Source organism: Ictidomys tridecemlineatus, unplaced genomic scaffold (genome assembly GCF_052094955.1).
Source record: "Ictidomys tridecemlineatus isolate mIctTri1 unplaced genomic scaffold, mIctTri1.hap1 Scaffold_110, whole genome shotgun sequence".
Taxonomy (NCBI): Eukaryota; Metazoa; Chordata; class Mammalia; order Rodentia; family Sciuridae; genus Ictidomys; species Ictidomys tridecemlineatus.
The window spans coordinates 527028-547842 of record NW_027521036.1 but is presented as its reverse complement, the minus strand read 5'-3'; the positions used below and the strand labels follow the sequence as shown (position 1 = coordinate 547842).

At 49.5% G+C, this 20815-nt stretch overlaps 1 protein-coding gene across 1 annotated transcript; it reads left to right on the top strand.

Moving 5' to 3' along the window:
* Positions 1-4312: 4312 nt before the first annotated feature.
* Positions 4313-17151, top strand: LOC144372491 (uncharacterized). The gene is made up of 10 exons (XM_078035845.1): positions 4313-4635; positions 6107-6300; positions 6537-6742; positions 7813-7927; positions 9284-9399; positions 9566-9796; positions 10875-10989; positions 13295-13674; positions 14647-14761; positions 16684-17151. Exons 1-8 carry the CDS (start codon positions 4343-4345, stop codon positions 13453-13455), a joined length of 1431 nt encoding a protein of 476 aa, XP_077891971.1. The 5' UTR covers positions 4313-4342; the 3' UTR covers positions 13456-13674; positions 14647-14761; positions 16684-17151.
* Positions 17152-20815: the final 3664 nt, after the last annotated feature.

Below are 20815 nucleotides of genomic sequence, written 5' to 3'. Positions count from 1 at the left end.
GGCTAGGGATCAGGCTCAGTGGTTAAGTGCCTCTTGGCTCAATTACTGATATCAAAGACACACACACACACACACACACACACACACACACACAGAGACAGAGAGAGAGAGAGAGAGAGAGAGAGAGAGAGAGAGAGAGAGAGAGAGAGAGACTGACTTAAAGACTTAAACCATCCCTTTATAAACATTTAAGCCTGGAGAAAATATTCCTGATACTTAGTCTTTAAAATATAGAACTTCAAGCCTATCATGGTGGCACACACCTGTCATCTCAGTGACTTGGAGGCTGAGGCAGGAGGATCACAAATTTAAGGGCAGCCTTAGCTACTTAGCAAGACATTGTCTCAAAATAAAAAAATAAGGGAAGGGCTGGGATAGCACACTTACCTAGCATGTGTGAGGCACTGGGTTCGAGTCTCAGCACCACATATAAATAAATAATGTTCTATCAACAACTAAAAAAATAAAAAATAAAAAAGGTTGGGGATGTAGTTCAGTGGTAGAGTACCCCTGGGTTCAATCCCCAGTACTGCAAAACTACTTGTTTGTTTGCTTATAGCTTCGAACAAGTATTCAACCAGAGCCACTACTAGAGATTTATACAATAAAGTGAAAATAATGATCACTAGTTAATGGGATCAATGAGTCTTTTTTCTGTTATAGCCTTCTCCTTATTCAATAAATACCTAACATTTATCTCAGATAAAAGTAACTAAACCTCCGAACTGGAGTAATGGGTCCATAGCACAAAGCTTCCTCCCACCCCAACCCTGCAAACTAGTTCAGCTCCCCAGGTACAAAGGCCTCCCTGCAGAACCACAGCCCAAGACTTCAGTGACCATTAAAAGCAACATTTGAGAAGGGGCAGAGCCCAGCTCTCCAACTGCTCTTCCTTAGCTTCTCTGGGCGACAACCCAGGGAGGATCCACACTGAGCCAAGTCAGCAATGATCCTGCTTCTGTGGAGGAAGAGGCCATGTGCCTCACCTCTGAGATCCACAGAAGAGGGGCCAGGTTTACACGCTGATCCGCCCTGAACCCTCCTGCTGCAGAGATTTCCATAAATCAGTACTTTGGCTCTGTCAACTGAGGGCACAGTCACCCACCCTGAGCACTAAACAACTACCTCTGGTCAAGGAGAGCAGTCATTCCCTCTGCCAGCAGAAAACAGTGAGAAAAAAACTACCTTGGCCTGGTCATCATACTTGTCAAAGTAGAGGTCTTAGCAAAGGCACACACTAGGTGTTGGGCGGTCCCACTGCCAAAACACCTCACAGGTTCCTAGGGGACTGTCTCCCCAACTCTCCCAGCCCTTGCCCACTCTCCTATTGCTGCCCACGATCTGTGGTTCCCATATGGGCATCCCATCCTGGCTCCAACCTCACATAGCTGGTATTCCCCAGTCTCCCTGGTATCTGGGTCCAGACTCTCCTCTTCCTACAAGAATATCAGATATTGGATTTGGTCCCAGTTGAGGCTGTGTTCCATCATGTGAGCTCTTAGCTTCATCACTGTGCAAAGACTCTTTTTCCACACAAGTTCGCACGACTTTTGGCTGGCTAAGAATTTTCAGGCGACACTTTTGTAATGAGTACACTTTCCTTCCTTCCGATCTCTCCCCAGTGAGCATTCCTCGCACCCTTGTCCTAGTTCTTTTATGGCAGTTTCCCTCCTTATGGCTGAGAGGACTTAGTGACACCTGGATTCACACGTTCTCCTTAATCACCAACACACTGCAGAATTTTCCAAAGGGCCATATATGCTCCTGGAAGTTGGTGGTGGAAATAGTTCTCCATCCATTAATCACTACTCACTCACTAATGTCCTTGTGTCCTTGACAAAGGCTCTCCCTTTCCTTGTTTTCCTAAATAGAAATCCTCTTGCATCTTGGATGAAGAGGGTTATACATTGTGCAGAGGTTGTTGGTCCACTGAGCATCTTAGAGACTGTTCTTTATGGAGCCTAATGATCCTCATTGGGGAATGAGGCCAGGGTCCTAACTGTGGTTAGTGTGAGGACACCAAGGGTTCAGAAGAGGGAAAGAAGGACAAGGGAAACTCAAATGTCCCTTCATGGCCCCTGGAGTTAGAGGACTTACCTCTTTGCACCTGGGATCAGGAGACCTCATTTCCTCAAGGACATGCACACTCAGATGTAAATCTTGAGTGTGGGTTCCTTTCTGGGGTCCAGGGCTGTTGTTAGCCACCAGGAATGACAGTGCTCTCCATGCTGAGTGGAGCCATTTTTGCCAGGAAAGGGAGCCCATGGTCACGCCTTGTGCAAAGCATCGCACGCCAGGGGCTCACATCCCTACATTCCTGTCCTGAAAGGAAGCCACTCAGAGGCAAGGTGGGTCCAACCACCTCCCATGTGTTCACTCAGCACTGTGTTCCGGCATCACCCCAGTTAACAGTCCTGATGGGATTGGATGTGGCTCAGAATGTCACCCTCATGAGCTCTACCCTGCTACAGCTGCAGTTCTGAAGTGGGAGAAACTCAAAACCTCGAAACACATGCACATGAAAGAAAAGAGCAAGAGCCAGAGCCCAAACAGGCCAGGTGTGGCAAAGACAGCTGGAGTGCCTAGGTTGGGACTCAGAATTATGTCAGTGGGGTGGCATTGCTGCTGGCACCAGCATGATAATAGAGAGCCAGTCCTGCTCAATTTGGGGAGCAGTGTGTTGGGGAAGGCAGCAGAAATTGAGAGGCAGGATTGAGTTTGGACCTAGGAGGAGGTTGGGTAAAAGGCCAGTGTGGGTTGGAGGGCCTGGGCAGATAGAGAGAGGCCGGGGCACACCCCAAAGCCTGGAGACTACACTTGATGTCCAGGGTTGTGAAACACTGCCTCCCCTCTTACTCACAACTGAGAGCAAGAGGCATTGATGAGTTCAGTTTGTGTGCAGCTGCATCCAAGGTGGCTCGGCTAGGTACCTCTGTTTCCTTGACTCAGGAGGCTGGGAGTCCATGCTCCACTGAGTCTCAGCTGGGAGGATCAGAATCTGAGTTTATGCCTGTGTTCCTAGTAGGATCCATGTTGGCTGAGCCTCAGTGTTTTTGTAATGAGAGGATGGGTGACTGTCATGTCTTTATCACAGGACACACTTGCTAAATGGATTTGTTTGCTCTGAGGAGGAAAGAGAGGGGGGAGTGGTGCTGGAGACAGGGATGCAGACAGGGGTCATGGACTTGGCATAACTCGGTCTTGGAGATGATATCCCATCACCTGTACCCACTTCAATTCCCATGAATCAGGAGGCTGAGCCCCCTTGAGGTGAGGGGTGAACCGGTTCTGGGCAGCAGGATGCTGTGGTACCTCGGAGTCTCTGTGAGACCCCAACACTAGACACACTTGGCCCTTTTGAAATCTTAGGAGAAGCTTTGGGAAGTTGTATGGCAGAGGGGAGCAGCCTCTGCATCTCAGTGCCCTCCAACTTGCCATGGTGTAGAGAGGGAACTGCAGCCAGGATAGGACGGACATTGGCCACGTCCCTGTGTGGGACACAGGCGTGATTGAGTTAGGGTGCATTATTTTTCTCTCTCCTTCTTCTGATTGTCCCATCTCTACATTTGTGGTTTAGCCACCTGTGAGTCCCATCTCTGGTTTCAGAGAGAATAGAGGGTGTTATGGGCCAATAGACACAATAAACCCTAGAGATTAGATGCTACCTTACTTTCCAGAAAAGATTGGGCACACCATGAGTTGCACAATGATGGGACCAGGGTCCAAAAGCTGCTGAGAGGGAAGGACTGGTTGTGAATGCATTTTTGAAGTCTCCAAGCTGGAACTCTAGTGGCACCAAGCAGGGCAGATGCTGGTGGGGATGTTTTGGTAGTTGTTGGTGAACACATACGCACCTGAGATGGGTAGGCATGGAGGAGAAATCAGCAGCCCACAGGGCTTTTGAAAGTGGTCTTATGTGAAAAGAGGCTCAGGTATGGGCACAGGAAATGACATCATTGCCTTGACAATGGATCAAACAGAACATGGAACCCTGGTATCCAGGCACCCACTTCACTGACCAAGCCATCCGAGCTCATTTGGTTGGAGAAACTGGAGTGAGAAGGATGTTCCCCTGTCCTTGCAAACAATGCCGAGCCTCAGGCTCCCAGGAATCTCAGGGGGGCCAACTAGCCCTTTTGTGGATACACTGGGTGAGGCTTCATCTTAGACGCCAGATCCTCTGGCGATTGTCGCAGAGGAGCACAAGAGTAACAGTGAGTAAGACAGGGCAGGTGAGCCCAGCAGGCCCTCTAGTCTGATCCCTGATGAATGGCCCAGGACTCCTATTCTGACTGTGTGTGTGTGTGTGTGTGTGTGTGTGTGTGTGTGTGTGTGTGTACTGATGGGAACTGTCCCATTGTGCTTTGACTCTAGTGTATTGGCACAAGTCATTTTTCTGTTTGTCACCATTTCCATTTTGAACCCACCATTCTTGGTCCCAACCCAGGGTGAAAATGATCAGAACACGGAGGAGCCCTTCAGCATACAAAGCCTTGAACCTTACAGGCAGGGCCAGCTTAGGAATGAGCTCCTGCCTGACATTGGTGGGAGGAACCTACATTTCAGCAGCAACATGGGGTTAATCTCCTGGGATTTCATCCCCACCCAGCACGTGCTGGATCTCTTGTTCCCAAGGTAAGCACCAGACCACCAAGCCCAAGTGTTTAGCCCCCTCATGCCTGGATCTTGGGGCTGCCATGTACCTCTCAGGGACCCAAAGGTTTGTAATACCTAATGAGATAGAGGACCACACTCATAGTGGAAAGTCAGCCCCGAATGGGACGAGTCCTGGAGGTGCCTGCCACAGCCTTGCAAGGGCAGTGAACTCCCCTCTCAGGGAGAGAAACCATCCTGACTCCAGCTGATCCACAGAGGTCTGTGGAGCAGTCCCCACACACTGGGCACCGCAGCTCAATGGTGCGCACTGAGCTCATTCCCAGGTGGACTCAGCGAGGCCAGGTGGTCTTTCTGGTGTGATGTTGGCTTTGTGAAGAACGTAGATCTGTGCCAGAGGCGTCTCAAAACTCGGGCCTTGGGAAAAGCACTTTTGGATTAATAAAGACATGTTAGTTTCCATAGTGGGACAGAGCGTCCTAGCTGGGACATAGCTGGACAGGGGCTTTGGACATGGCAGCTCCCACACCCAGAGATATGTGGGAATCAGCAGTTTGGGCTCATTCACTGATGAACACAGAGAAAGCACCCACTGTGTGAAGACACGTTTCATAATTCAGTGAAAAATGGGGTGCAAATGACTGCCATTGTGTCCCTTTTCATGGGGGTCAGGCTAAAACCACAGGTGCCATGAGTACATATCCTACATGTGAATGCATTCCTGACTCCATGAGGCATAACTGCATGTTGTCCTCTTCAGTGACTGTGGTGGACCCCTGGACCAACTTCAACATGGAATGGGCTTGGGGTCAAGAGGGTGGGCTCCTGTTTCCACAATAGGGACCTGCAAGGTGATTTGACTTGGGAAGGCTGAGGAAAGACTGCTCTCCCCAATTCTGTTTTCTGCCTGCAGTGTAAGGTGTGGGGCTTCAACAGTAGGAGGGGTAAGGCGGGGAGTTGTAGGTAGTCATGGTCCTCTGGGAGAGCCCCTGGGACAATAGATACCCCCACACCACACCTTCCTGTCCTCCCCCATGGCCACAGAGATGTGGTCTGCACTCATGGGAAAAGAGAGGTCCACTGCTATTCAAGGGGACTCAGTGAGAGCTCACAGGAAATGAGGTAGCACTGCAGCCCACGCCAGGGGAGGAGTTGTCTCTTGAGCCCTGAGAAGAGTGGGCAGGAGGACAGACACTCCTGGAAGGTGCATTCCAGGTTGGAGAGCAGGTAGCCAAGAGGAAGAAGAGTGTCAGGCCTGCCAAGAGGAGGGGAGAGCTGGTCAAACCATGGATCTAGCGCTCCTTCATTGAAGGTTCTTTGCCTGTGGCGACCTGTCCTGTCCCTGCCTGTACAGCCACTGTGACTTGTCTGGGGTGGACTGGTGTGTTCAGAGCCAGGGATGGTTCAGGAGTGTAGGGTCAGAGGTTTGCTCTGGAGGCCGTGGAAAAGGCAAGGCCAGGGTTTTGCTGACTCCACACCTGCCTCCCCACAGTGCCTCACCTTCCTTCCTGCGGACCTGGGTGAACTTCTTCATCGAGGCTTCCCATCAGCCTCCAGGCTCTCTGAGTCTGCAGCTGCTGCTGCCGTATATGTATCTCTTCCTGGAGCACCAAGCACACCACCTCCTGGCCCCAACTGAAGATGGCATATCAAGCCAGGCAGAGCCTGAGAGCCAGGCGGACTGTGGTGAGTACCTAAGGGTATATGAGGAAAGGTCCGACTGCTGTCCCACTGCAGGGAGTCTGTATGCCTGATTTTGGGCTGGAAATTAGGATAAGCCTTTGTTCACTCAGGAAGTGACCCCAGTCTGCAAAGAGGCCCTGTGTGGGCTAAGGGCCTGAGTTCTTCCTGGGAGCAGGGGTATTGTCTGTCTGTGCGAAGGTCAGGGCAAGGCAGTCATGTTGGCATCTTTTCTCCTCTAGCTACAAGCTCAGTTCCTGTCACGGCTCCTAAGCCAACCCCAGAGCCAGAGCCTTCTCCCTGGGAAGGGGCAGAGCTGGAGTCCAGGACATCAGGGGTCTCCACTCGGTACTCCCCACGGCCCCAGTACAACAGGCGGGTGAGAGGCAGGTGCCTCATTCACGTCTACCTGGAAAACGAAAGGACAACACAGTATCAGAGCATCCTGGTGAGTCTTCGAGCAGGGGAGTCTCCTGGGAGCCCACACTGGAGAAGACCGAGTCCACAGCAAACACCTTGGACTAGGCCTGTCTTCTTGAACTGGAGCTTCTGGAAGGTCAGGAAGGAGAGCAGAAAGTGAGGAAGAGAGAGGCGGGAGAGCATCAGCATGCCAGGTCTGGGTGCGAGTGGGCCTGCATGTTTTTGGGTGTGCAGGTCAGAAGTGCAGGAGTGAGTGCTGGGTTCAGAGGAGGTCAGAGAAATATCGAGGGTGCAGGCCGTCCTCTACTGACCTTGGTATTGAGGAGGAGTATATTGAATCATGGAGGTTGAAGAAGAGGAGTTGGCAGTCATTTTCTTGTGTGTGAGAGGGGATATGTTGCTGGTTGAAGGGAAGGGAGCCATTGTAGAATGATTAGGGTGGGTAGGTGTGGGTCACAGACAACTGGGGGCCTTGGAGGGGCCCATTAGTGTCCTAGTTTGCATGTATATGAATAGAGATTCAGCCGCTCTCTCTGCAGAATTTTCCTGGGTGTGGAGTATCCATCATGAGACTCTGGTGTTCACCTCCAGGGGAGCCATGTTGAACCACTGCACCTGCTGGGTCCGAACCTCCTGATACCCCAGAAAGCACTGACACTCTCGAGCCCAGCAACTTCCATGCCTATCATTAAAGAGTCCTAGTGTGTGTTGTGCCCTGGCTGTCAGGACCAAAGCACCTAGGGCTTGTGCCTGGTCCACACAAAAATGCAGCTGCATCCCAGACCAGAGCAGGGATATGGAAGTCCACTGGACCATTCCTCCCATATTGATGGGACTAGAGTGTGTCTGTACAAAGCCTTTTGGTCCTTATTCCCTTGTCCCTGTAGGGCATAGCAGGTTGAAGCAAACTTTTGTACCAAGATTGGACTAGAGGCTAATAAAAAGACCCCACATGATCACATGAAGGCCTCAGGTAGCAGGGTATCAAGATGGTGCCCTTGTGTTGAGAGCTCACTTGTCTCTGATTGTCCTTGAGCACTGTCCTCTGGGTAGCTACTCCCAAACCCTCTCTGATGAGCTTTCTCCAACCCTGCTCAGGTGACCTGCCAGGACACGACTCCAGTCATCATCCGCAGGGCCTTAGATGCACACTTGCTCCAGCAGGAGGATCCAGAAAACTACGAGCTTCTGCAAATTGTCTCGAACCATCAGAGTAAGTGGAATCATCAGAGGGTAGGGAGCAGTGAGTCACAGTGGGCTCACGATAACTGGGAGCCAAAACACAGTGTGCGTTGGCCCAATGCCCAGGAAGAGTATGGTGGGACTTGTGCACAAAACAAAGTGTAATGATGGGGCATAAATCTGCAGGTTCTTCATGTTCCCCAGGGGCTGTGGACCTGCCTATCATGTTTTCTTTCCTTGGCCTGAGGAGGCATTGCAAAGCTATTATCCACGAGGGGCCAAGAAGAGAGGCTTCTTTGTCTTGTGTCAAAGAAGACAGACAACCACAGGGTGCCTACTTTGGCAGCCTTTCCTGACCTAGATGAGTACATGAGAAAAGCAGTTCAATGAAGAATCATTTCTGGCTTCCAATCTTTCTATTCACTGCAAACTGAGTCCATTTAGGACCAGAGGCCATTTCTAGAGAGAAGTGTGTGGTAGAATAGAACCCTCCACAGCTTGTAAACTCTTCTTAGAGAGAGAGAGAGAGAGAGAGAGAGAGAGAGAGAGAGAGAGAGAGAGAGAAGAGAGAAGAGAGAAGAGAGGGGAGAGGGGAGAGGGGAGAGGGGAGAGGGGAGAGGGGAGAGGGGAGAGGGGAGAGGGGAGAGGGGAGAGGGGAGGAGGAGGAGGAGGAGGAGAAAAATGAAAATAAGTTGAAGGAGGAGACAATGAATAAGAAGGTCAAGATGACTATAAGAAGAAGCATGAGAAGAAGATGAAGAAGAACAAGAACAAGAAGGAGAAACACAAGCCGAACAAGAAGTATAACAATAAATTGATTAAAAATGTGAATGAGAATTATACTCATGAGGAGGAAATGCAGAAGTGGGGAACTCAAAAGAAATATATTGCTCTGGATGGCACAGCCCTGCTGTGGACATCCTCCACCCACGCTCAACACACCCCCAAACCATACCCCTCAAATTAGTGTAGCCTTGTATGAGTGGATGAATCCACTGGCAAGGTGGAGGCACCCACCATCAAGTGATTCCCCCAAACCCATGTGATCATTGCTGCAGTGGGGAGAAAACCTTCAACACATGAGTCTTTGGGGACCAATCCAGATACAAAGTCTAGCTGTTTCTCATTGGTGGGTCCAACGTGAACTAAGAGGTTCTGGGGTGCGAGGGGCTATTTCCTTGAAAGGTGTTCCTGTAGTGGACCTCCTGTGCATAGAGGGTCCTCAGGGAGGAATCAGTGGGGAGTCTTTGGTGGAACAGTAGCTGGATTTGGGGGCTCTCAGGTCTGTGTGTGAGATCTGAGCTGGCAGAGGCTCTCAGTTGTGGGGGATGTTGGGTAGTATATTCCTTGAGTGTCACCTACCACGCCCCTGCCCCTGCCTCTCCAGAGCTGAGGATCCCTGCTGATGGAAAAGTATATTACGCCCTGGATGGAGGAGTGAATTATAACTTTCTTCTTTGGGAAACAGATGCCAGCAAGTCGTTGAAGGTCAAGCCAAAGGAGGTAAACAGCCACCTTCTTCAGTCTTTACTCCTGGTGCCACTCCACATCCTCCAATGGGACAAGAACCTCAGGTTCTGGATGGATGTTGTAGAACGCCCACAGAGCCAACTGCCAGGCTGGGTGGGGTGCAGTTGCTGGGTTTTGCTGATGTTGTCATCTCCCACAGTTCTTGGAGCCTTCTGTGGCAGTGGCATCCAGGATCCCAGCAGCTGTGAGCAGCAGCTCTACAGTGGCTGCAGGATCATTGCCCCAGGCCACCCAAAGCAATGAGTGGTGCATGAGAAAAGTCACCAGTAGCAGCTCCTCTCTGCTTCACTCCAGTGAGCAGGTGGAAGACAGCCGCTTTGTTCACGTCCTCCTAGAGGGACAGAGCCTGAGGGAGACAAAGCGCATCCTGGTAAGCCCGACAGCAGGGCTGCCTCCTGGGTGTCCACACAGTGGAAGGCAGGAGACACAGCCAACCCCGGGGCTGTGGTAGGAAATAGAGAGAGGTCCGTCTTAAGGGCTTGACCTGAGGAGGAAGAGCATCAGCATGCCCAGCTCTAGCGGTGAGTTGGCCTGTGTACTGTCGGTTTTGCAGGCCAGAAGTGCAGAAGGAAGTGCTGTGGACAGATGAAGGCAGAGACATGTCCAGGGTGCAGGCTGCAGTGCCTACAACTTGGTATTCTTAATGAGTGAGGTTGGAGCAGAGGAGGTGGCAGTGACTTGTCACATGTGTAGGAGGGGATGTGTTCCTGGTGGCAGGGAAGAGAACCTCCTTAGCATGACTAGGTGTAGGAATTTGGGGTCGGGATCACCTGGGGGGTCATGCCAAAGGTTTGGAATGTCAGCCTTTGCAGGTATGTGAATAGGGAGCTAAAGGGGTTCTTGGCAGTATTTCTATGGATGTGCAGTAGACACGCTAATGCTACAGGTGTCCAGCTGCAGAGGAGACATGTTCAGTGACTGCCAGTGCTGAGTCAAGTACATCATTACAACCAGACTCGCACCGAGCTTCCAGAGGCCAGGGCCTATCAAAGCTATCATGAAGCACTCAAGTGCACACTCTTGTATCTGAGTCTGTTTTGTGTAGTGGCATAAAGGACCAAAATTTTCAGTGCATTTGCCTCTTCCACCCACAAAGGCAGCCTGCATCCCAGAGCACACTTTGTGTGCAGATCCCTTGCCCATTGATGCCATCTCAGTGAGATGAGAGTGTGTCTGTGCATAGGCAGTTTGGTCCTTTGACCTGAGTGGAATGTGGCTCCCCAGGGGGAGGGGAGATGGCAGGTACAGGCAGATATTTGTACCAGGATTGTTCTAGTAGCACATTGCAAGAACCCAGGGAGTATATGGAGGCCACACTCAGGTAGCAGGATAACAAGATTGTGCCCTTGTATATGTAGCTGAGATTTCTCCTGAATGTTTGACCACAGTCTTCTGGGTAGCTCCTCTAAAAGCCATTCTCTGATGATATTTGTCCCACCCTGATCCAGGTGACCTGTCAGGAGACAGTGACAAGCCTCATCCACAGGGCCTTGGACCAAAATATGTTGCAGCATGAGGATGTGGACAACTTTGAGCTGCTGAGAATGATGTCTGAGAATGAGAGTAAGTAGGACAATCAGACAGGGGGGAGACATGATCCACAGTGGGCTCAGGATAACTCACAGCCAAGAGAAAGTGGACCTTGGCCCCCAAATACCAAAGTGTGGTGGGCCTGGTGCAGGAAACCAAGTGCAGTGATGGGCGTGTCCAATGTGGAGGGGCTCAATGAGGCCCCAGGGGGCTGCTGGACCTCCCTAAATGTGTTCTCCCCTGGACCTGGTCTGGCAATGCAAAGCTAATATCAATGAGAGCAAGGCAGAGAGAGGCTCAATCCATCATCAGTTTGGTTTATGGCTCACTGATAAGGATGCCTTCAAATGAAGAGGAGGAGAACATGGGCCCTGATTGGATCAGCATTGCTGTGGACGGAAGCAGCACAGGTTCTGATCCATGGCCAGGATATGAAAAGTCCTGCCTACACAAGAATGTCAGGATTGCAGCAACTGGGAACAGGACTCAGTGAAGAGGAAGTCAAGGCCAGGGGACAGCCTGTTTGGGTTCTTTTGGGAACAATTCCAAGTCCTCTGTGCCTGGGTGCCCATCTACTGAAGATATCAGAATGGCCAGGTTATTATTCCTTCCAGTAACAAAGAAGGGCTCTGAAGAACATAGGCCACAATGCTGAGCTGTCCACAATGCCAGTGCTCTTTCCTTTCTTGTGAGCCAGACACTCCTAGCCTCCACCATCCCAACTTGTCCACAATAGAACCCACCATCTGTCGGGCACGTAAGTGAGTTTTCCCATTTTCACACACCACCTCATTTGGGTTGGCTCTGTCTCACACATGAGGAAGACTGAGGTGCAAGGAGCTGGGCAAGGGGCAGTGTCTGTGAATCTCAGGGACTTGGGAGGCAGCGCAGGAGGATGGGGATTTCCAAACAGCCTCAGAAACTTAGGGAGACCCTGTACCCAAGTAAAAAGGCCTGGAAATGGTCTCAGTGCTTAGGTGCCTCTGGTTTTATCCCTGGTAAAAAATTAAGTCAATCAATAAGAAATTACCAAACTGAGAATCTACGAAGGTGATTTCAGAATCAGACTTTCAACCCAAGCATCAGTTGAGAGCAAGCTCCAGACCAGGGGAGGTTTGTGTGTAACAGACGTCAAAAGGGAGGACTACCGGGGGCCTGGAACCCACTAGGTGTGATGGCATCTATGCCTTATGGCAGGAGGGTGGCAGTGATGCTGGCCCTCTCCTAGATTTTGGAAACCTTGTTTTCATTGGGGAAGCTTTATGGAGGTGGAATCTATTTTAGCAATCCTGGTCCAGATGAGGTGCTGACTACCACAGGTAGAAGCCTATCCAGAATGTGGTGTCTGTTATCCAGTCTTTCCTGACTGTGACAATGACAAAAAAAGGAAGTCACTTGTCTTTGGTCTTGGTTTCACTCCCAGCCATTGATTGAGAACTGATTTCATCTTGGACTACTGAACAGAAGCTGCATCTGGGCAGAAGAGTGTGATAGATTTGAACTCTTCAGAGGACGCCCCACCATTGCCAGAGAAAGAAGGAGAAGGAGGAGGAGGAGAAAGAGACACTCCCGAGTGGGTAGAGGATCACACGATGAAGATCAGGAGGAAGAAGAAGAAAAAGCAGGAGATGAAACAAAAGGAAGGGTGGAGGGAGATACACAAGAAGAAGAACAAGAAGGAATCATGTAAAAACAAGAAAAAGACCCAGAAAGAACTACAAGAAGATGCAGGACAGAAAGAAGAGCAAGAAGTAGAACAAGAACCAGAATACAAGTACCAAGCAGACAGCTCATGATGAGAAACAAGGGGAAGGAGAGCGAACCTAGAAAACGATAGAGTTCTCCAGGGAACCACCCTGTTGAAGTCCTCCCATATCCATGCCCAACACACCTCTGATGGATACCACCTCCCCTCCGCGTATTCATCCATGAGTGGATTCATCCAGGGCAAGGGGATGAATTCGCCCACCATCCAATGCTTCCCTGAATGCCCATGTGTGAGCATGGCTGCCCTGGGGAGAAAGGCCTAAGCACAGGAGCCTTTGCCAATCCTGATGCACAGCCTAGCAGTGTCCCTTTGGCAGATCCAACCTGCACTGAGAAGTTCTGGGGCCCAAGGTGCTGTTTCCATTGCCAGGTGCTCTTTTGGTTTAGAATCCTGTACATCATCTTCTCCAGGGAAGAATCACTGAGGGAGTCTTTGGTGGCACTGTAGCTGGATAGGAGGGCTCTCAATTCTGGTGCAGGCTCGCCCTGGCGGAGACTCTCAGGGGGTGTGGGTGTTTTGTGGTATAATCCTTGAGTGCCACCTAACAATTCTGTCCACTTCGCTCTGCAGAAATCAAGGTCCCTGACCACTCACTCGTGTATCTGTCCATGAATCCGGGAATAAAATATTTCATTGTGAGGAAACGCCCCAAAGTCAAGGGAAAGGAGGTAAACACCTACCTTATTCAAGCTGTACTTGTACTGCCATTCCACTCCCACCTGGGGAAATAAGAAGCCTCATCACCTAGACATATGTGCTAGGAGCCCATAGAGCCAACCGACAGGCTGGGTGGCTTTCTGTTTCTGGGTTTGCTGATGTTCCATCCCCCACAGTTCTCAGAATCAACCTGCAAGTCCTCCAGGCCGCTTTCCCACAAGCAGGTGGGAGATACCTGCTTAATTCACGTCCACTTAGAAACACAAAGTCCAAAGATGGCCAAGAAGGTCCTGGTAAGCCTGGGATCAGGGGTGTCCCCTGGTGCTTACACCTGGGTGGGGAGCAGACACTGGTCCAATACCATGGAATACTCATGCCCTCTTGCATTGGAGCTTCTGGAAGATCAGGAGGATAGATGGGAATCAAGAAGGGAGGGGTCAGTGTGAAGGGCTGGAGTTGAGATGAGGGAGAGCAGCAGCTTGTCCACCACCATGTCTGAGGGAATCTGTGTGTCGGAAGGCAGCATGCAGTCCAGAAGGGCAGAGGCGGGTATGGGTGACAGATGAGAACAGGAAAGGACCTAGGTTGCAGGTTCCCCTGTATGGGATGTTGACGTCTATGGAGGAGGACATCAGTGTGAGGTTCTGCATGTTCCTTGAACAAGGAGCTGAGAGGGTCTCTCTGCAGAGTCGATATGGATGTGGAGCAAGCACACTAAATGTCCAGGTAACCCAATGACCACCCTTGCCGGATGAGGTGCCCTCCTACACCCCAGCCAGCACTGAGCCTCTGGAGGCAAGGAGCTCTCGTGACTGTCTTTCGTCACTCCTGTGTGTGGTCATGTTTCTGGGTCTGTATTTGTTCCTGGAATCCAGACCAAAGCCTCTAGGTTTTGTGCCTAGGCCATTCCCAATGCCACCTGCATCCTCGGGCAGACCTGGGATCTTGGAGGCTATTGTCCCATTCCTCCCAACTTTTGGGATGAGATTGCATCTGTATGCAGGTAGTGGGGTCCTTTCACTTCGAGAGGAGTGCAGCTCCACAAAGAGCAATGGCAGGTCCAGGAAGTCCTATGTACAAGGATTTGGCTAGTAACCTATGGGAAGAGACCACCCGATGAGCAGGAGGCCAGCTTTAGGTAGTAGGGTCATGGATGTTGCCCTTGTATTTAGAGTGGAGGTGCCTCCAGAATGCCCCTGCCCACTGTCCTTGAGTAGTCACTTCAAGGCCCATTTCCTGAAGGCCTGTCTCCCATGCTGCTCCAGGTGACCTGCCACGATAGGGCTCCTGTCGTCATCCGCAGGGCCCTCGAGCTACACTTGCTTACTCAGGAGAAGCCGGAGGAATATGAGCTGGGCCAAATCATCTCTCACCGTCAGAGTAAGTGGGACAATCAGATGGCAGGGAGCAAGGGTCAGGATTTGGACTCAAGTTAACTCTTAGCACCAAAGAGTAGTCTCTGACGCCCAAAAACACTCCAACAGGGTGTGTTGGGGCTCGTGCACAAAGCCAACTACACTTCTGCTGGTGGAAGGTCTCGAGGTCCAATGGTATACCCCAGTGGATATTGTGGCTCCCCACCAGGTGCCTCCCCTGGACATGAACAGGCATCTAAAGCTGACATCAGTGAGGAGTGAGGAGAAAAGCCTCTTTCCAGGAGCAGTATGGTTCTGTGGTCTGGGATAGGAGTGGTTTCAGAGGAACATGGGAATGCATGGGCTAAAGAGGGAACTGGCATTTTTGTGGATTGAAGCAGTAGGATTGAAAGCCTTCTGTATGATCAGAAAACCACTGCCTGGGCAGAGAATTGCCAGGATTCTAACAAGCAGTAACAGGATGAAATTGGGAAAAAAAACACAGCCTGGGGGACAGCCTGAATCATCTGTGTTTGGGCAAATTCCCTGGTTGTCTGTACCTGAGTCCACCTGCCAAGGAGTGATCACAATAGCCAGGTTATGATCCAAAATTAAAGTCAGATGGGGGCTTCCTGAGCACGTAGCCACAGAGCTCATCTGATAATAATGCCAGCACTTTTTCGTTGGTTGACTGGTTGGTTTTTGTGAGCCAAACACCACAGCAGCCATTATCCCAGCCTATGTATGCTGAAGACCACCATCCCTATGAGTTCTAGGATCAATTTTCTCCTATATTAACCTACTGTTAGGTTAGTAGAATCTATGGAAGAGGAAGTCTGTCTGGGACCTTGGTAGCCTTAGAAATTCATAGCAGAGATCCCCACATCCAACCCAGAAGGGATGGAGAACAGGCTCTAGGTTAGAGGAGGGTGACAGGAAACAGGTGTTCAGAGGAAGGAGAAGCTGGCTGTTGTATTCCCCCACCCAGGGTCATGGCACCACTGGGCCATACACCATGTTGGAGGGAAGCATTCCCTTTGCTGGTCTTTGGAACCATTGTTCTCAATAGGGCAGCATTTGGAATGTGGCCTCCATTCTCTGAGGCTGGTCCACATGGAGGTGGGCTCCACCAACACAGAAGCATGGCTCTAATGTGGTATCCGTGCTGGGTAGCCTGTCCTCACTGTGGCCATACTTGAGGAAAATAACTCAGAAGAGGAATCCTAGGCCTTTATCTCCGGGTTTCATAGCTTTCTCTTTGGTTGTGCACTGAGGCTGTCCATAAAGCTCTAGTGTGTGGCAGTGGAGAGCACCTCAGCCCTTGCCACAAAGGCATAGAGTGGGAGAGAGGGAACGAGGCTGGCAGAGAGGGAGAGAGAGAAATATGGAGAGGAGAAGGAGGACCTCTACATGGAGAATGAGGATTCAGTGGAGCCAATAGAAACAAGGTATTTTTTCCCAGGGCGCAACCCTGTTTAGGTCTTCCTCCAACCATGCTCAACCTTTCTTCCAGTCCCTCCCACCTCCTAGTAGAGTATTTATCTTGAATAAGAATTTCATGTTGACATCAGAGCACTCACCATCCAATGCTTCCCTCCAAACCCACCTGTGAAGATGGCTCATGTGGGGTCTGAATCTTCGGCACAGGAGCCTTTTGTGGGAGATTTCAGATGTAAATCTAGTGGTGTGCTTTGGCAGATGCAAGAGGACCTGGGATGTTCTGAAGTCCAAAGCCTTTGGTAGGAACAGACATTAGGTCTGTTGAAGTACTCTGCCTAGTTCTTCCTCAGGGAGGACTGTGGAGGTGGTCTTTGTTGGTATTGGTGCTGAATTGGAGAGCTCCCAGGTATGTGGCTCTGGCCTTTTATGGCACAGGCTCTCAGATGTTGGGGTGTCCTAGGGAGCACCTCCTGAGCCACCTTATTTTGTACACCCCTCTCTCCCCAGAGCTGAGGATTCCAGCGCAGGCCAACGTATTTTATGCAAAGAACCCTCACACAGAATTCAACTTTGTGCTGAGGAAAAGGAGCCTCTCCCAAAAGAATGATGAGTGGATCCAGCCTCAACCTCCCTCTCATCCTACAAAGAAGGCTGCAGCCCTCCTGAGGATGCTTGCAAAACCATTCTGCTGCTGTGTGCCTGGGCGGGGCTGAGGCAGCCCAGGAATATTTACATTGATTACTATTTGCTTCAAAGTTTGAATCTATAGTTTGCCATTGTCCTTGACCTTGTTTAGTAACACAGTTGTTACTCTATCCTGTATTTGTTGTTTCCATTAATATATTATTATTTTAAAATATATATGTTTTTGTTACCTGATCTACAGTGATGATTTGAGTATACTAAATGTAGCAGTGATTCCTAAAGGACACATCCAAACCAACAGGAAGGAATGTTTCCTTGTATCAGCAAGAAGTTTGGTTTTTAGGAGTTTGGCAGATGGCATTATCTGAGTCAGTTTTCCAATGGGGACAATGAAGTATCGGCTATCATGGTACAAACAGAAACAAAGACACACAAACACACACTAGAGAACACACACACACAAACACTAGCACACACACACACACTAGAGCACACACACACACACACACACACACACACACACACACTAGAGCGCACACACACACACAATGAGAGATAGATAAACTGTTGGAGTTGGTCTCTTCTGAAATACTTTGGAGACATGGTTCTGATTTCTCCCATTTTGGAGTATTTTCAATTGCATAAGGTGTCCTGCAAATGAATCCCATGTCTGAAGAAGACATGCATGTGTACTTCCCATGCCACTTTCCACATAAACAGAAGGTCATGTCATGTAATATTTTTCATGGAGCTGTGTTTTGACTGTGAACCATCCCTTGAGGTCAGCTGTGGAATTTTCCACTGGTAGCATTACAATGGGGATCCACTCTTTGGATATGGGAATATTTCTGATTTTTTTGATTCAGATTGGAAAGAGATATATATATGATTTTTGATCAAAATTGTGCATTTGATGAAAATGAATGCCATGCATCTAGGAATCTGTAGACTCTAGACAATGAATGAATGTCTACTGTTGCCTGGACTATTCTGCAAAATCCTGTAGCATTTGATCTTGTGTGAGGGCTTCATAGGGCTTGCAAAAAGTCCAGGTCAGATGGTCCTGCATGAAGTTTAGCTCCTAGTGGTCTCCTCCACAGCATAAATGCCAAGGAAAAACCCACTTCTACACAGAAGATGGGAAGCTACCTTATGAAGGTGATCATAGGTGTTGGACCCTCTTGCTAGGACTCTTTTTCTTTTGGGCCAGAACTGTGCTCTGGATGTGCTTGCTGAGAAGAGCTTGGAATTTCCTGACTGAAACAGTTCATGCAAGCTGCTTCCACTTGCAGGAACAAAGTGTGTTCTTGTTGAGCACTTTAGGCTGTCCCTGGTTGAACTAGAGTGCCAGAAGCACTTGTAATGATTGACATTCATGGTTTCACATTGAAGCCTCTGTGCCATCTGTCAACCACTGATGGCTGCAAGTGGGGCCCTGCCTTTCAATGAGTTTTCTGAAAAAGTAGGAGTTTTGAAGAACTGATCTTCTCAGCATTCCCCTTGCCTCCCCACGTTGGGTGATGTCAATTATACAGACTTCCTTGGGAGCACACATTTTATATTGGGCTGGAATTCGACTCTGGATGTGATTGCTGAAAATAGCTGGGGAATGGGAGAAAGAAAGCTGTTTGCTGCAAGAAGTTTCAATTTGCTTTGTTGATTAACTTTGTTGTAAGTGAGCACATGCTATTTGTTTTCTGTGTGACCTAGAAGATATCAAAAATGCTTCTTACAGGTGACAGGCATGCTTTCACATTGAAGCCTCTGTGCCATTGATCAAAAACAGTTCACTCATGTGGGTACCTGCACTTCAAGTGAATGTTGTAAACAAGTGTGACAAATAGATGTCAGTGAGACTTTGGAGAACTGATCTTCTCAGCTGGTCCTCTTTTTCCCTGCAAGTTGATGATGCTAGATTCAAGAGAACTCTTTCTGGCACCCTTCGTGTTTCATGCCTGAACTGTGCTCTGAAAGTTCTTGAGGAGAACAGCTTAGAAGTGCAGAAGTGAAGCTGTTTGTGGAAGCAGCTTCAAGTGGCACAAGCTAACTTGTTCTCAGTAAGCACATGGGGATTTTTTCCCTGGTTGAAGCAGTGTGAATGAGAACAGCTTCTCAGAGCTGGTAGGCATATTTGCATTTGGCAAACTTTGCCATCTGTCATCCAGAGTTCCTTGCATGAAACCTGCATTTCCAGTGTTTTCAGAAAAGTCTGATGAGTGAGTTTCCATGGAATTTTGTGTAATTGTTCTTTTCAGCAGTCCTCATTGCCTTCTCAAAATTGGTGACCCTGGTGCAAGGACTCTGTTGTCAGCCCACATTGTATTTTGGGCCTGACCTCGGCTCTGAATGTACTTGCTGTACTTCCCATCTTTCCTCTCTCTGGTCCACTCCTCAGATCCCATCCTCCTTTCAATAGGGCCTCATCCAGGAAGCCTGCCCATGTGCCTCCCACTTGAATTAAACTTCTCCAGTGCACTTGTTTTCAAAGCAGGGACTCCAAGGACAGAGGGCTCTCCATTCTGCACACTGAAATTTCGCAGCAGGGAGGACTCCTCCATGCTTGGATGGCAGGGCTGTGATCACCTGGAAGGTGGAAATAGGAGGCTTCCAGGAGTCTGGTGGTGTTCGTAGCCAGGGTACTGGTGACTACAGTGCTTTTAATCTATGGGCCTCAAGGAGCCTTATGCTGCAGGTTTGTGTACTTCTGCATGTGTATGCACACAGTTCTTCATGTGGGAGAAAAAGCAATGTCTCCAAAGTTTGCTTCATATTATACTCAACTGGTAATTTACAAACCCCAGTGTCCCATCTTAGCCCAGAGCCATTCCATCAGCCCAGGGCCAGTGGGTGATCCAGCGGTCAGTACTATGTACAGCTCCCAGGTGGCTCCAGTGTGCAGCTGAATTTGAGAGCCAATGTACCGTAGGATTTTCCCTTGAGGTTAGAATTCATTGACTTCCTCTTATGTCATTTCACTGGTTCAGGATATTCCTCGTATCATGAACTATTCTGTAAAATCTTCAAGTTAGCCATCTCTGGTCATTTCTTCCCTCTGATGGCATCTGGTTCAACAGCTTGTTGTTGGGTGGGGTCAGTCATGGGAAGTCCTGGGTCACAGAGAGGGACAGGAAGACCATAATGTGGAATGGTGGTGTAGAGAGTAAGGGTGGGGCCAGAGCCCAGTTAGGGTAGGGAAGGGATCTGAAGAGACTACCTTGAAAGCGAGCTCTGGCTGCGTTAACCAGAATCAGGGCCTGGAATTGGAAGCCATGACAGGGCTTCTGACTAGAAAGGACACATCCTTCTGGGTTGAGTTGGAGGTCCATCCAGGCAGAGGAAAAGAGAGAGGATGCAGGAGAGGTGGAGGGTCTAGATTACAGAGGAGCTCCATCATCATATCATAGAGTGTGAATTTGTTTCTTCCAGTTGTTGGTAAATGCTAATTCATTCACGTGTTACATTCACATCCACCTCATCCATTGGAAAGGCTGCTCAACCACCACATGCAGTGATATCTTGGTGGATGTGTGCATTCTAAAATGAGGTGAAGTTGGTGCCAATAGAGTGTGTGGGCACTCAGGCATTGGCAAGCTTGCTATGGAGAGTGAATCCTCTAAATGTTATTGGGCTGCTTTTGAAAGCTCGTTTGGTTTGGCTAGACGTAGAATGCTTCCACACAATTTAGCATGGTGTATATTTTAGAGAGCATGATCACTGAGGGGCAGGTTTCTGGTGTGAAGCCGTGAGCATTAACATCTATCAAGTTTCTCACCTGGAGTTGGCTACCTACAACTGGTGACAGTGTTTTGCTACTGCTGAGCAATACTGAACAAGTCTCTGGGCCAGTAATTTATTGCTGAACTACATCACCAACAAAAAGACACTGAGTGTAGGTGAGGACCAGAAGAGCCCAGGAACCACCTGACAGCAGCCCTGAAGTCCTGAGCTCTGGCACATCATATGCCAACTCAACTGGGTATCAACCTTGTCTTCC

Coding starts and splice junctions, on each gene's coding strand:
- LOC144372491 (XM_078035845.1), top strand. CDS start 4,343: ATGGGAACTGTCCCATTGTGCTTTGACTCTAGTGTATTGGCACAAGTC. Junction 6,301..6,536: donor TGAGAGCCAGGCGGACTGTG/GTGAGTACCTAA, acceptor TTTCTCCTCTAG/CTACAAGCTCAGTTCCTGTC. Junction 6,743..7,812: donor CACAGTATCAGAGCATCCTG/GTGAGTCTTCGA, acceptor AACCCTGCTCAG/GTGACCTGCCAGGACACGAC.